Genomic DNA, 15,765 nt, shown 5'->3' on the forward strand with positions numbered 1-15,765 from the left:
GCATTTCTTCATTTCTTTTTGTTGTGTATTTAATCCACGATGATGAAAGTGTTGTTGTCCAACAGACTGGATTCTAGCGCTTTGCAGGATGGCTGTGAGAGGTCAGGGACCCTCAGTCAAGGCAAGTGTCTTATGTAAAGTCAGCACGCAATTTATCTCCTCCTGTGTGTGGAAGATAAACAGGAGATGTTGATGTTTTCATGCACAACATTAACCAACCTCGGAGCTGCTGAGGACTCACTGACTCACTATTGTAACCCTGATGTGACTCATGTCACACTGAGACGATGACACAGAAATGACTGTTTTCTTCTGTTATTCGTTATTCAGTCCTTCACTGACAGACAATAACATGCAATTTTTGTTTTCTTTAAAAGGCACTACTGAGCTCTACCAACAGGCACTAACCTGCCAATTATAAAGTAGAGGTAGGCAGATTGATCTAAATATTTATAGTATCACTACCAACGCTGGTATTAGTATATGGACATACTAGCGTGATCGATCAATACTTTCTATCCTCTAAGTTTCGTTCGCAGCCCAGTTTTATTAAATGATTCTTTTTTTCTTGTTTAATGAGAAAAAAAACCCTCAGACTTGCACTATGAAAAATGTGTGTTTTATTTATAGGCAGTGTTGGTCAAGTTACTTGAAAAAAGTAATCAGTAACTAATTACTGATTATTTCCCCCAAAAAGTAATCCTGTTACTTTACTGATTACTTATTTTCAAAAGTAATTAATTACTCAGTTACTTAGTTACTTTTTAAAAACATGATTTACAACCTGAATAGGTGATAAAGCGATAGATCTTTCAGCCCAATTCTACTTTTTCTGCATAATCATCATACAAAATGTAATCAAATGGAAAAGTCTCTTTTTAAAACTTGTTTTATTAGTTTTAATCTTTTAACTTTATGCATCAAGCAAACATTTAATTATCTGCAACATTCTCTGACTGGAAGAAATTAGTTTAACATTTAAACTTATTTTCTGCACATTCCAGCACATAAAATAAAATATTTTTGTGTGTTTACACTCAGTCTTTCAAATAGATGCAAGTAAAACACAGCAGAAAATAAATAAAGTCAAAGACTAGCGGTCCTGTTGCTCTATTTTCACCTGTAAAGCAGGAGCGGGGTAGGCGGAGGGTTACCCTGGTGCAGGTGTGCCGCGGTCAGTGGAAGAATCCGCGAGTTTCTCTGTGAGTTTCCCATTACGTCGTAGCTACTCGGTGCTTGTTTGGAAGTTTAGGGGTTTTTTCGCTGTAAAAAGAAGTTTTCTTCCCACGCACAACGGACACTAATGTTTTTGTCACTTTTTATGGAATCAAACTCAAAGTAAGGTCAGTACTTCCACGCTTTAAACGCTGCACGCTCATACTCTCTCTGCACTCGATATATGATCCATTGTTGATCTGCACACAGCTGTTGTCACGAACGTCGCACTCGCTTACGTCACTGTCATGAGACATTCTCGCAAAAGAATCACGGTTTTAGTAACGCAGTAACGCAGCGTTCCTACAAGAAAGTAACGGTAATCTAATTACCGATTTTGCAATAGTAATCCCTTACTTTACTCGTTACTTGAAAAAAGTAATCAGATTACAGTAACACGTTACCCATCTCTGTTTATAGGTGACATCACATTTAAACAACAGAACTGAACCCAAACGGCAGTTTAAGTTTCAAAATTTGTAGCGTTTTCTCTCATTATTGTAGAAAGTAAAAATCACGATGGTTGGTGGTCATTTAAATATGTTGATGATGATTTCTCTCATCAAATCGTGACACCGCGGCGTCCTCTATAAGCTGCCTTTATAAGGAAAGAGCGTTGATAACAGCAATGCTCCGAGAAAAATCAAGACAAGTTGGTTCAGCTTCATGGTAACGAGGTCCAAAGTGATTTACACCACGTCTGTTTGCTGCTCTCGCCATCAGTCTGCCAGAAACACCCCATCATCACGAGCTGGGACAATCTTCCCGGTCAGCCTTGGCCGGCCGTTGACTCAGCAAGTCTGCAGTTTCATTAATGGCCTCCAGGGGAAGCACGGTCTGCTGTTAGATAACATCACTTCACTCAGAGTGGAGCTCAGGACCTTCTGGTACCAGAATACCAGAATATATTATGGCTTCCATCTCATGTTACACAGTGCACACATTCTCCGCTTCACTCCCTGAAATACACACAGGCAGGCCTGCTCTGCAACGCGACTACTGCTGGCCATGTCTGAACTCAGCACAGAGTAAATAAACAGTGTGAATTATGCAAAACTGCTAAGAAGTAAATGAGGATACAGCTGAGAGGAGTCTTTACATATTTACATGCAATATGTGATTATAGAAGACAGGTTAAAGCATTGATTTGTGATTAGTTCCAGAGCTCGTTCAAAGATGGAAGTATTGTTTTTAAATGAAGTTAAGGCGATATTGCTTAACATTGATTTTTCTAAATTTGCCACCATGAAATTTCTTCAGTTATTCTTCTGAGACGGCCTCTTGTAATCGACTTGATTTAATATAATCTCCGCCAATTATTGTCTCGAGAGTAAGTGAAGTAAATAAATACCTGAATAGAAAGTATTGATTTTCAGAAGCTCCTTCTCACAGGTCTGGAAAAACCTCTCCTCAAACTTAGCGTAGTATCTCTTCACCGTGTCTTCATCTGTGACTGTTAAAAGAAAGAAAGAAACGATGGTTATTAGCAGTGGTGAGTGTGTTTACTGCAGCATTCAGCTAAATTAGCAGGTTATCATTTGTGGGACTCCCACTCCACTCATGTACACAAATCCACAGCTGCCAAAGCAATTAGAGCAATTGAGACTGATTTAATAGTTGACGCGTCGTTTGAAGCTTTGTAAGATCACAAAAGACGCAGGAATAAGTAGTAGGATTTAAGAGTGTAATAACGGACTGAAACAGAAGATGGCAGCACTGCATGTACAAGGATGCCAGCTGCCGTTAAACCCCGAAGAAGAAGAAGAAGAAGCTGTGTCCCAGAATTCATAGCGCAGCCCAGCTCAGTTTCCAACAATGGCGGCAGCTAGTTAGTTTTAATATTACTCTTATTATTCTTTCTGGGTCACAAAATAAACGTTTAACATATTTTCAGGCGAGAATGTAGCTGTGTAAACCTCAAATATCTGCTCAGTTTATCAAGACACCACATATTTTCAAAAGCGCTCCGACGTTTTCGGAGACGTCTGTTACCCACTAGCTCGATAGCTAGCCGGGGGCTAGGCTAACTAGAGCCGTGAGAACACCGGACTCCCGGCAAATCGTTTTCAAACCCACCGCCTCTTTCGCTACTCAGGTTAAACATGATATATAAGTCACTTAGATAACTTAAAAATGTTATTGTTTGGCTTTTATTGGTATTTTATTTGTTCCTGAGTAAATCGGTTTGGCTGAGATTAAAGTTATAGTTTTTACACAGCTGAATAAACTTCAAGCAGACAGCTGATTATCAGAAGTGTGAGATGCTCGAGAATTTACTCCGGTGTCCTGTTATATTTTAGATAGCAAGGAGTTTATTAAACTTCACCGAAACAATCTGCAAATTTCATTAAAATTTAATAAACTATCATCTTGTCTTTATTTTTATTTAGCACATACCTGAAACACTTAAAGCTGTAAGCTAATGATAGTTATATAAGAGCAGATGCTGCTGGTGCAATAATCTATACGTTTTACGTCCAATGGATGATGATCTGATTAGTCGACTAATTGCAAAGATAATCGGTGACTAGTCGACTATCAAAATAATCGTTTGTGGCAGCCTTAAATAGCTGCCATCTATGTTTATCAGTGACTGGGTGATTTAGCCAACTGGCTAATCCTCCAAAAACACCACGTATCCTTTACAGGTTCATCAGCGACGAGGCAAACAGACGTCCATTCAGAGCTACAATTAGATCAACAGCTTCCTCCTGTCTCTCCACTGTCTGACAAAACCCTGCATGTCTTTTTCAGGACCAGCCAATTCAATCAGCATTGATGCTCCGTCTCAAATGATCCTCTGCCTCATTCACAGCAGGCTACCCAACACCTGACAGAGCTTAAATGCAGCCGAAGGCCAGTTACTGCACACGTGCACACGTGCGCTCACATCTGCAGCGCATGTTCTAAACACTGCTTTAAATTCATCATCAGGTCGTTACTGAAATGATGTTCAAATCCTCAGACAGCCTTTATTCATCAGCGGGTAGCACTGCATGTTTGATTTGACAGCTGTTTTTATGCTGGATGCCCTTCCTGACATGACCCCAAAGGAATTATTATCTCTCCCAGGAATGAAGCAGGAAACTATGGAGCTCCTCAGTGTGACAATAATAATAATAAACAGGTTTCGGATACATTCAGAGAGTCGGACTTGTTCATAAATATTTGACTGAGCTCAACTCTGTCTGTCATGTTCAAAACAGCAAAATGAAAAAGGTCATTTCAAGTGGAACAAAGAGAAATGTTGGTTTGCTGGATCAAGCAGCTCTTCTGTCAGATCCACCGGTTACACAACTCTGTAAACACAAGCTAATATATAGAGTAAGCTAGGCTGCAGGTGGCATGTGGACAGGCTTTCTATTGGCTACAGTAATAACAAAGAAAGCCGCAGGCAGCAGCCTGTCGATATCACACGCACACACACACACACACAAACAGCAGTGTATGAGACTGTGAAGGTGAAACAATCTTCGATAGAAGTTTTAAAGTCCAACCGTTTTACAAGAAGAATAAATGGAAAAACTGCACAGCCCCACACACAAAGATAATCAACGGATAAGTTAATTAAAAGGTTATTCGACAGGTGAAAATATGAATAGCTGTAAAATTACAAATCCTCTGAAGCACCAGAGAGGAACACCTGCTGACAAAATAGCGTCCATGTTAGCAAAAACGTCATGTGTAAAAGAAGTTCTAACTAAAAACCTCCAAACCAGATCATCATGACATCATAACTGCATCCGGTTTATTTATGAATGAATATGCAGATGTCATGCACTGTAGTTTGCAGAGGAGGAGAAAGTGACCAGATTATGGTACAGACTGAGGTACAGTAAGTATAATTGCAAAATAAGACAATATTTATGTTACAGAGGAAGTTAAGTATGAACAGTGGAGACCAGAAGAATAGAAAACATCGACTAAATCGACTAAAGAACAAATGAAAGGTGGACAGAAGAAGAGTGACTTAAAAAGAAGCAGATGGTTTCCAGTCTGTCTCATCACTCAGGTCCAGTTGCAGCTCAGGTAGCTCAGCACCTGCAGGCTGATGGGGTCACTGACTGGATGGATGGATGCTGACCAATCGGCTGGCTAGTATTAGCAGCTTAGCTGAACGACTGAGTACCTTGGCAGCGTGCTACGGCACAATGACTAATGATCCAACTCACTCCTTCACTTAGAGCCGCAGGCGAGCAGCGAACTGAGCTGTAATGTAATTCAAAGTAAAAGGTTGGCCTGCTAATGAACACTTTGCATGGAAGAGCACTAAAGGAGGGAGACACAGTAAAGCAGTTAGTGACCTGTGAATCATTCAGCACGATTACCAAATATAACCAAATATATATAAAACCATTCAATCATGAAAAATTCAAAACCTTTTCTTAAAAATAAACTCCAACAAGACCTTTTTATGTGAACCAGCAGTTTGTACAGAAGACTCGAGAATCTGCAAAACTCCAAACTGGCGTCACTTAAGAGCAGCGGTCTCCAACCTTTTTTGCGCCACGGACCCGTTTATGCCCGACAATATTTTCATGGACCGGCCTTTAAGGTGTCGTGGATAAATACAACAAAATAAAACTAGTACCGGTACCGAAAAAAAGAAGATTTATTCATAACACACGTGAAAAGACCCAGGAAAACCGAGTAAACGATAAAAACGATAACAAAATAACGCTGAAAACCAATAAAAACCCTGAAAACTATACATTTCACACCTGAGCCTCAACTCTCGCGGCCCGGTACCAAACGACTCACGGAGGCCTGGGGGTTGGGGACCGCTGATTAAGAGACAAAATATTTTGCCGTGTTTTTTTAAAAATACGAATACATTTGATGTCGACCTTCCCGTGGTGCTCAGTAAAGGGCAGGTGAATGTCAGGAACGTTACCTGTGATTCTGATGAATGAAAGAAGAACATTTGTTTCTTTAATCAGCGTGTCGAGCACTAAATCACATGTTCAGACACATTTTGGGTGAAGCCCACATATACTGTGAAATGTTCTCCACCCTGGATTCTGACTAACAGAGCGAGCGTGGTAGTGGGAGAGGAGCTGTGCTGCATGAAAGTGTAGATGTGAGGGCAGCTCTCAGGTAGGACTTTGCTTTCTGCTAAGCTAGCACACAGACTCTCTTTATGCTGATGCATTTCGAGGTGTTGTGATGTGTAGGAACAAAGGCAACAGCAGGAGCAGGGTTCATCTTTGATTGCGTCCTCACAGCTGTGGCTTCACTAACAGGCTCGCTGCTGCTGCTGCAGGGATCCTGGCACCTAGCTCCTCTCAAACCCACACTCCATCTTTATTAGCATACATGAGCACCGTTTACACCTCACAGTTACATTTCACGTGCTTCACGTGTCACTGCTGAAGAAACGCAATGAAACCTAATTATGGGAACATTTGAAAGTCATACAACGACTGCGGCGCGCTGCGCATCTTTGATTTAATCAGTGCTGTCAGTGTTCATGTTAATGTCTCTGTCAGCGACACAGTGTGGGTGCTCTCATTATCTCATAGCTGAGATGGCTTCACAAGCTTTCACTACACGAATAAGAAGCTTCACGAAAGTTTAAAGTAAGAAATAAAAAGTGTTATCAAACTTTAGGTAAGTTGTGCTCCAATGATATGCATGTATTCATCAGTTAAGCATTATTCTGCCTGTTTTATAATTTCCTGTTTTTGTGGAGATGGCATTGGCCCTCTGTGACACCTGCAGGACAGGTGCACCCCTCTCCACCCGTCTTCCAGCGGGTGCCACAATGTCCACTGTAATCCTGGATGTGTTTGTGTTTGTGTCCCGCTGAACACTGTGTGCATTACTTCTGTCCACACACCTCAGGTCTCAGCAATAAACACAACTGTCTTCTGTTTTTGTAGAACTGAACGGGACCTTCAGAGGATTTGTGAGGACATTGAGTCAGTAATTAAGACGTTTATATACCCGACCAATCACCACAGAAAATTTACAGCAGCCGTGCTTCTCATTTTGCTCGCGGCTACATGACGACTATTTTTCTAGGCTGTAATTTATCCAAAGCTGGAGAAAAATCAATATATGGTTTGATTAGATTTACGAACATTTAACAGCTGTAAAACACGAGCGCTGACTCGGTGCGCTCAGCAGCAATGAGGCCCAAATTTATTTTTCTCAGCCTTGAGTGAAAATGCACAGAAAACAAACAATAAACCTCAACAACATACAGTGCTGTGCAAAAGTCTTGAGCCAACCACCATGTTTTTTACTATATTTTGCTTCCAAAGGGTCAGAAGTTTTTGTTTCAGCCGAGCACTGATAGTCTTCAGTCCTGTACCTGGAATATTTATTTCTTTAAGATACAAACCTATGTAGCAGCTGACTGTGAAGTAGTCAGACTCGAACGTCAAAGAAGGTGGTAGGGAAGCAGACTATGCAGACATTTCAGGGTTCCTGGGTGAGCAATTTAATTACAGTGAACTTAATTTAATGTAACTTAACAAAACTTCCTCCCCAGATAAACTATTACCAAAACATGGATCTGGTGACACAGCTCACCTCTCCTCTCTCCTGCATCTGGTAGAGACTGGCATTAAATAGGGCCATCAATTTCCCTTCAATTGCCCAGCCAGTACCACTCAACTGAGGGATCTAAAACTCTACACAGACTATCCAAAAACACAAAACCTCTACACACTTCTAACATGCACATTTACACAACTAAATGGCAGTCTTAACGAAAGGAAAAACATTCAACAAATCCCTCTAAACCTTAACACAAACAAAAGGAAGCATCTCTACGGACAAAGAAACCCCTCCACTTGGTTTAACCTGCAGGCAGGCGTTTCCCCACACCTGACCCTTATTAAGACTGAAAAGACAAACAAAGTAAGTATGAACAAATGACTTAATCTGTAACATAATAAAATATAAAGAAACATGTAACTGAGTATTTAGCTTAATTTGCAGAATGTTTGATTTGCCGGCAACAGAACACAAACAAACCTGGGATAGTGAGTGAAGCAATGATACTTGACAAATAGCAAATACATAGAAACAGAATAATGTGTACAATGTGCAAAAAAAGGTAAACACGTATGAGACAAATGGAGAGCATTGCAACTGCTCCTCCACTTTGTCACACTGACAGACAACTTAGCAAAGAACCAATTTTAAATTGTATCTTTTGAGACTTTTTAAAGTAACAATCTGTCAAAAAACTGAATTTAAAAATCAGTGGCAACAAGTTTTATGGAGTGATGAAGGCAAATGTTTTTGGTTCAGATCACTGTGTATGGAGGAAGTCAGGAGAACGGTCCAACACTGAGTGTAAACCACAGTGGAGCCTGTGTCACGCTTTGGGGATCTGATGGAATTATGCACGACCATCACCATGACAACGATCCCAAACACACCGTGAGTGCAGTAAAGGTAAACCTGCACAGGAAACACAAAATTAAACACTCAGTCATGGATTGGTCTCCACAGAGCCCAAACCACAACAACACTGAAGCGGTGTGGGATCATAGGATGGAACAAAAGGCAGCGAACATCCAAAGAAGAGCTTTGAAGGTCCTTCAAGAAGAAAGTTTCCCTAACAGAGTTCAGGCTGTGTTGAAGAATAAAGGTGCTTGTGCACTGTTTTTGGCCTGCACACTGTGTCTCCACGAATGTTTGCACATTGCAATAAATCGCTGCACATACTTTCCATTTTCAAGAGATATAAGTCTGTTGATCACTAGGGGTGGGGGAAAATGGATACTGTGTAGCATGGTGATATTTTGTTTGCTAATAATGTATGGATACAGGGACAGCAGAAATCGATATTTTGTTACAAAAAGGTTTTTGTGCTCTGACTTCAGAGCATGTTGATCCTTTTTCTGAGCAAGAATCCTGACATTCCTTCACTGTCCAAATGTGTTTAACTTGTTTTTGGCAGCAATAAACATGACAGTTTACTTATTTTAATTTAAGACATGTTTTATTTTAATTAAGTTTAAAACTTTTTTATTTAATGTAAAATTATATTTTGTTTTAATTTACTTTCAAATTCTTCAGTTGCTGAAGGGGCTGCATAGTTTTCATAAACTGCATAGTTCAGAATAGCTATAATTGTACCAGATGGTTGATTCAGTTAAGTTGGACTAGACTGTAATACAAACCGTTCAGTTTGTCAACAATCAAACTGAAATGAGAGAAAGACTGAGTGTGAGACTTTGATATTAGAGAAAATGAATATTGATAAAGTTTACCTTTATGTACAGAATCTGAATATCACAAAATATTTAAAAAAAATTGCAATAATATCGTATCGTGGGATGTTGGGTGATTCCCACCTCTATTGATCACACAATGTAAGAAGGAAGTTGGCTTTGTTTGTCCTTATTTTGGACTTGATCAACTTCTTTAAAGAAAATACACAGGAAAGCCTAAAAAACAGGTAATTTGTATAAACTGTTCCCAGGTTTTCAGAGCCAAAGGTCTTGATTTTAAATATTTTCCCAGTCTGTAGTTTAAAATAAAAAACAATCTCATGTGTATATAATCAATTTGTAATCAGAGAAAATGAAGCAACCCAAGCACATTGTTGCTGTCTCAGCCACAGAGGAACGACTGAGTTTCTCCGTGTTCGACAGACGTTGATACAACACGCCGTTAGAACAGGAGATCCAGTCCAGCATGTTGTGTTGATTCACCGGCTTCACGCTTTCAGACAAAGAATTGTGCTGGTAGCTAGAAAAACAACTCTTGACCTGCAGTATTCCCCGGGCGGTGTACAGAAGGCAGCCCCCCCCCCTCGCCGCTAACCCCTTCTTCTGTAGACTGTATAAATAAATGATGAGACAGCTTCCCCACAACCCTACCACACTCACCCCTGAAACACTTCACACATGCACACACACACATACACACACTCCCCACCCCCAACCTCTTATATTCCCACAGAGGCGTTCTATGACGCGACTCCGTACCGCCAGCATATAAATCCTTCATGGAGCCTCTAACTCGCCAACCATGAGCAAGATTTGGAGACAAGAACAGGAATACACCCGCACATCAACTCTTTATATATTTATTGATTTATTTTTTAGTTCAGACAATTTTTATTTTCCTTTACGCTGTCGCACGCTTCATGTAGACGACTGACCGGTGTTCATGTCAGGAGGACATCATCTCTCATCTCTCATAACTCCCCCAAAACAAACACATGAACCTCTCCACACGCCGATTCTACGTCCTTCTTTTTAAGGTCCATTTATCTCATTTAACGACACCTCGCTGTGCAATATACACTATATTCTGATAGCATTGCTGCCAGGGGAGCTGAAAAGGCCATTACATTATGATTGCCGCTGTATTAGCTCCACTTATCTCTTCCCTGCAAGCGCACAGGTGTAAATCCTGAACAAAGAGAAAGACAAACTGAGCTATAAAAGCGAAGAGACTCGACTTAACTCAGATCTGATATTAATCTAGGGAGACAAAAAGAGTGGGTTCACATAAACAACTTCAACATCCTCTAGTGCCAGGCTGCAAGGAGGAAACACAACAGTAAAACCAGCCCGACACCCCCACCCCTCCACCTCCCTTCCCCCATCGCGCCTTTTTTTCTCACTTATTCCCATTCAGCCCTGCAGCCACAATTAATTCTACCAATCATCTCCCTCATCGAGGCCAGGGGAGCATTAAGAATGCACACTCACCGGGCGAGACTGCCAGCGAGGGAGGACCGGAGGAAGGGTGAGGAACCGCAGCAGCTCCGAGCTTATTGTGTACTATTTATACTGGCAGACTGCAAGCTAAGCAGCTCGCTAAAAAAATGAAATAGACCCATGTACAGTAGTGAGTACGATGTGACAGAGACAAACACACTCGACACATTCTGCAAAGTGTTAATATCTTTGTCTTGGTGTGCGAGAGAAACAAATGAGGCACATGTGACGAGTAAATTACCAACAGCCAAGTGACGAGAGGGAAAGAGTGCAAGCAAGAGGCCAGATGGGGTGTGAGGTGATCTTTGGACCCGAGAGAGAAGACAAAACATCCAAAAAATGATGGAAAATGATGAGAAAACTATACTGGGCAGACGAGGAGAGACAGGCCAAGGGGGGAGAAACACGGGTGTGAATGAACTCTAAAGGAAGGATTTTGGTAGTTTAAAGTTTGAATCTATCTTTACGGTTCTTCTAAGTGTGTATGAAGAGTTTGATATCTTCAGGGTGGAAGCTGGAGCATCTTACAGCTCTGAAGCTGGAAGAGAGACACACACATCTGCATTTAATCAGATTACACAGGCTTGAATCAAATATCAACTATAACCACTTTATGAGGAAAGCAGCAGCAATAATTAGAATTATTAGAGTTGAGGAAAGCAAATTTAAAACTGCCATTAAAGCACGTCTGCAGTCAAACTCACTGTTGCATTTTGTAAACATGCAGCGATTCTCATTTCTTTGTCTTGAGCCGGGAAAATGGAAAATACCTGCAGCGATTTATTCAAACGGACATGGAAACAGAAAATGAACCAAAAACAGAGTTTTGTATGATTCCAACAAGCGTGCATGTTTGCTGGCTTTTGTTCTGATATCTATCAGGATGATCCCAAACTGCTTCGGTGATGTTGAGGTCTGGCGAGGCCGATCCATGACTGTGGCGTTCCCCTGTGTGTGTTGTTTTTATTGCAACGGTGTGTTCATGATCATTGTCCCTTTACTTCATCCAGGCCTCACGACTGTAATCGTCTCTATTTTGGCATCAGCCGGGCTCTGCTCGCTCGTCTTCAGCTAGTTCAGAATGAGGCAGCCCGACTCTTGACAGGCGCTCGTAAGCACGGCCATATTTCTCCAGTCTTGGCTCGTTTACACTGGTTTCCAGTACATTGTAGAATTGATTTTAAGTCTCTAAATGGATTAGCTCCGTCATACCTCTCTGATCTTTTAACTAAAAACACTGCAAACAGATCTTTCTGGTCAGCTGATAAGTTGCTTCTAGTTGTCCCTGTCAGCAGGATCCAGGGGGACCGGGCCTTTGCGATTGCTGTGCCCGTCTGCCTCTTCATACTAGGATCTCTCCAACACTCGACGTTTATAAATCCCGTCTGAAAACACATTTTTACTCTGCAGCTTTTAATTGTGACTGAGTTTGTTTTATTCACTGTGTGTGTTTGTTCTACTTTTTACTTTTGTTACTATGTACAGCACTTTGGTCAACGTGTGTTGTTTTTAAATGTGCTCATAAATAGGGATGGGTACCGGTTCTGACATAAACGGTAGTAACCAGACCGAAAAGCAGCGCACATTTCGGTGCTTTATTTTCCTGAGCTGTGATACACTTTGGATTCCACTTTCCACTTTTTTTTTCACATTACACTTTGGAAATGATGAGGATGATGATGCAGCAGCAGCCGTTCTTCTCTGCGTGAGTAGCTTAATGTTGTTCGTGTGTAATTTACGTTGAGTAGGCTAACCACGTTATTACATTAATGCATGTAAGGTGAACTAGCAAACATCATCATAGCTACATGCAGCTGTCTTCTTGTTTGATGGCAGATACTCCCTTCACCCTGGACAAAAAGGCTAAAATGACCAAAGAAAAAGTGGGAAACAGTTAAACATGAGAGGTTTTTGGACAAAGTTTGTGTTTTTTCCATTGTTTAAGCTGCTTCCAGCCAAGAGTGAAACCATATATGCCCCATAGCTGCAGAAAAGGCTAACATTGTTATCTTTTTACAAAAAAACAGCTGAACATGAGAAGTTTTTGACCAATTTTGTGTTCTCCATTCTTTAAGCACCGTTTAAGCACCGGCACCATTTCAAAAGTACCGGTTTGGTACTGGTATCGGATAAAACCTAAACAATACCCATCCCTACTCATAAATAAATAAATTGATTGACTGATTGATTCTGATTGCCATCAATTTTAAGCCACACCTCCACTGAGACCATTTCTGATGAGGCTTCAGTGACTAGTAGGTGATCAACTAAAGCAGGGGTGTCCAGGCCTCGAGGGCCGGTGTCCTGCAGGTTTTAGATCTCACCCTGTGTCAACACCCCTGATTCAAATGATTAGTTCATCACCAGGCCTCTGGAGAACTTCAGGACATGTTGAGGAGGTCATTTAGCCATTTGAATCAGCTGTGTTGGATCAAGGACACGTCCAAAACCTGCAGGACACCGGCCCTCGAGGCCTGGGTTTGGACACCCCTGGACTAAAGCATCAGATGCATCTCTCAGGTCCTGTTTCAGGTCTTTGTTTGACTTTTTCCTGCTTCTCAAGGGCTTGACTTTCAGATACAGTTCATCTGCTGCAGGTAGTTTTTTTTTTAAGGCTGCTGCTTCTTCTTCTGTCTTCCACTTGTCCAGTTTCCTCAAAATGTTTTATGGACACACTCCACATGCTGAGATATGCCAAATGTTTGGCTAATAGCTGTTTGGGAATCACCGTGTTGTTGCAAAAACACAGTGTTGCGAAATCGATCAATGTAGAGCTGTGAGACAAACCACGGACAGAAAAGTGCAATCAAACGGTGTAAAATAGGTTAAAGACGTTAGTCGCAGTGAATGGTACATCACAGACATCAATAGACACAGAACTTCTCTTTTCTATAACACCTCCCATACAAGGTAAGAAACTTCAAGCCCTCAGGACCTCTGGGGCTAATTATTGACTCTGGTCATCTGTTGCCAAGTAGACTAAAATACAGTTAGAAGCTAAATGAGTTAAGGCCTCAGGCCTGACACAGATTATATGTGTTATATGTATTGTAAGCATGTATTGCAGTTATCCTTCTATGCTCTAGTCTCTAACACAATAGATCGTGAAGACGTCGCGCTTCACAAAGCTTAAGACCCTCTGTAGACGAAGCAACAACTCTTAATGAGCACAAATACTATGCAATGTGTATGAAATACTTCTGTTAACATAATGGATCCTCAAATGAACATCTTCAATAAACAACTTTAATGCAATATCAATACTGTGAGAAATATTATTAGATGAAATAATGCTGTAAAGAATGTTATTAATGCAGTTATAATGATGCAGATTATATGGCAGCAATAAAAGAATTTCTGTATCTCCACAACAGTTTTATGCCTGTCAAATGTTTTTCTCTTACCAGTTTTCTTTAGATTCTGCTAAAGAAAAGAAGGACAGCAGTAAAATGCCCAAATAAACAATTTAAAAATGTGTTCTTTTGTAATTATCTATGTGTAGATACATCACTGGTTCATTGTTAAGCGTCTTAACAAACAACAAAAGCATTTGATTGAAAATGGTCAAGGAAACAGACTGAAAAAGTGAGCAAAAGAATTAACCAGGAAAATGACTGGACAGTCTGGCGTCTTAGGGCCAAAATACAAAGAAACAAGTCTTGATGCATTCTCAATCATCCAGGTAAGTAAATCTCTAAAAGTTTAAGAGACAAAGAAATAATGTGACTCAAGACTTTTAGTGCTGTAGCTTGTAGAGCTAGTGGTGTGTTGGATCTGTCCAAGGTACTGATGCTGGAGAAGAAATGAGCTCAAAATGCCTCAAAACAAACAAACAAGCCCGTCGTAGAAACAGAACAGACAGAGTGGAAGGTTCAAGACAGAAACTTTTACTTGTCAATCAAACTGTGTAATTAGGAGAGTACAAAAGATGCAGAGAAGTTTGGCTGTGTAGCAATTACCCCAGCGAGTCCCTAAACAAGACAACAATGCTACAACAGGCTGATGGACGCACGCTAACAGGCAAAGTTTCTGAGAACAACACGAACTGGGTCACGTTTGTTTTACAGGCTGAGTTTTGTCCATAATTTGTCCTTCATGTATAAAAAAGAGAACTAACAAGAAACAATGCAACTAAACTCCTAATGCATGACATAAACCCTTGTTTTTTCACTACATTTGCTTAAGGCCTTCTTACATGTCGCTGTAGGTCAGTAAAGGAGGAAACATGGCTGAAAGCATGCAGGAGGTTAACTGGGAATAAGGAAGCAACATGAGGCATGACGGGACAGAGAGAGAGGAAATAGGAACAATTACAGTCCACACAGTGTGAGAGCAGGGGGCTGATGGGAAAGTTAATTAATGCCTGTCCTACTTTGTTAGAGGGCAGTAAATAAACTAAAAAAGCAAAGCAAAAGAAAAGTCAGCGTGTGAGCGTCAGTCTGAGCAAACGTCTTTATCTCTTGCCTTTCTTCTCCTCTCCTTCTTACTTCACTGAGCCACTGCTGTGAAGTGTTATCTCTGACAGTCAGAGTGACACAGAGTTTGGCTCAGACCCCTCCCTCTCTCCTCCTTGAAGATCAGGATAGTTTCTCTGAGAGTTTCACCGACTGCCTGCATCTACCTACAGGTAGATAGAGAAAAGGCAAACTGATAGCAGCACAAATGAAGCTGTCTGATTTATCTCATTGGGTGAAAAGCTCGGCTGGACTTTTCAGCTTCAGTCGATCTCAGACAGTCTTTGAGATCCAGAATAATATAAGAAAAACCGCCTGTGTGTAAAATCTGCTCTCAGGATACTGTAGACTAAAAGGAAGCTTTGTTTGATCAGTAACATCATTCTGCTGTCAGAGTCGTTTCT

At 40.9% G+C, this 15,765-nt stretch overlaps 1 protein-coding gene across 1 annotated transcript in view; it reads right to left on the minus strand.

Moving 5' to 3' along the window:
• xpr1a (xenotropic and polytropic retrovirus receptor 1a) overlaps positions 1-15,765 on the minus strand; it is an 87,477-nt gene that overhangs the window by 24,850 nt on the left and 46,862 nt on the right. Inside the window, exon 3 of the mRNA XM_087836914.1 lies at positions 2,567-2,668. Within this exon, the coding sequence (XP_087693040.1) occupies positions 2,567-2,668 (102 nt within the window). The remainder of the gene's footprint in view (positions 1-2,566; positions 2,669-15,765) is intronic.

This window comes from Neolamprologus brichardi, chromosome 23 (genome assembly GCF_056152115.1).
Source record: "Neolamprologus brichardi isolate AB-2024 chromosome 23, ASM5615211v1, whole genome shotgun sequence".
NCBI lineage: Eukaryota > Metazoa > Chordata > Actinopteri > Cichliformes > Cichlidae > Neolamprologus > Neolamprologus brichardi.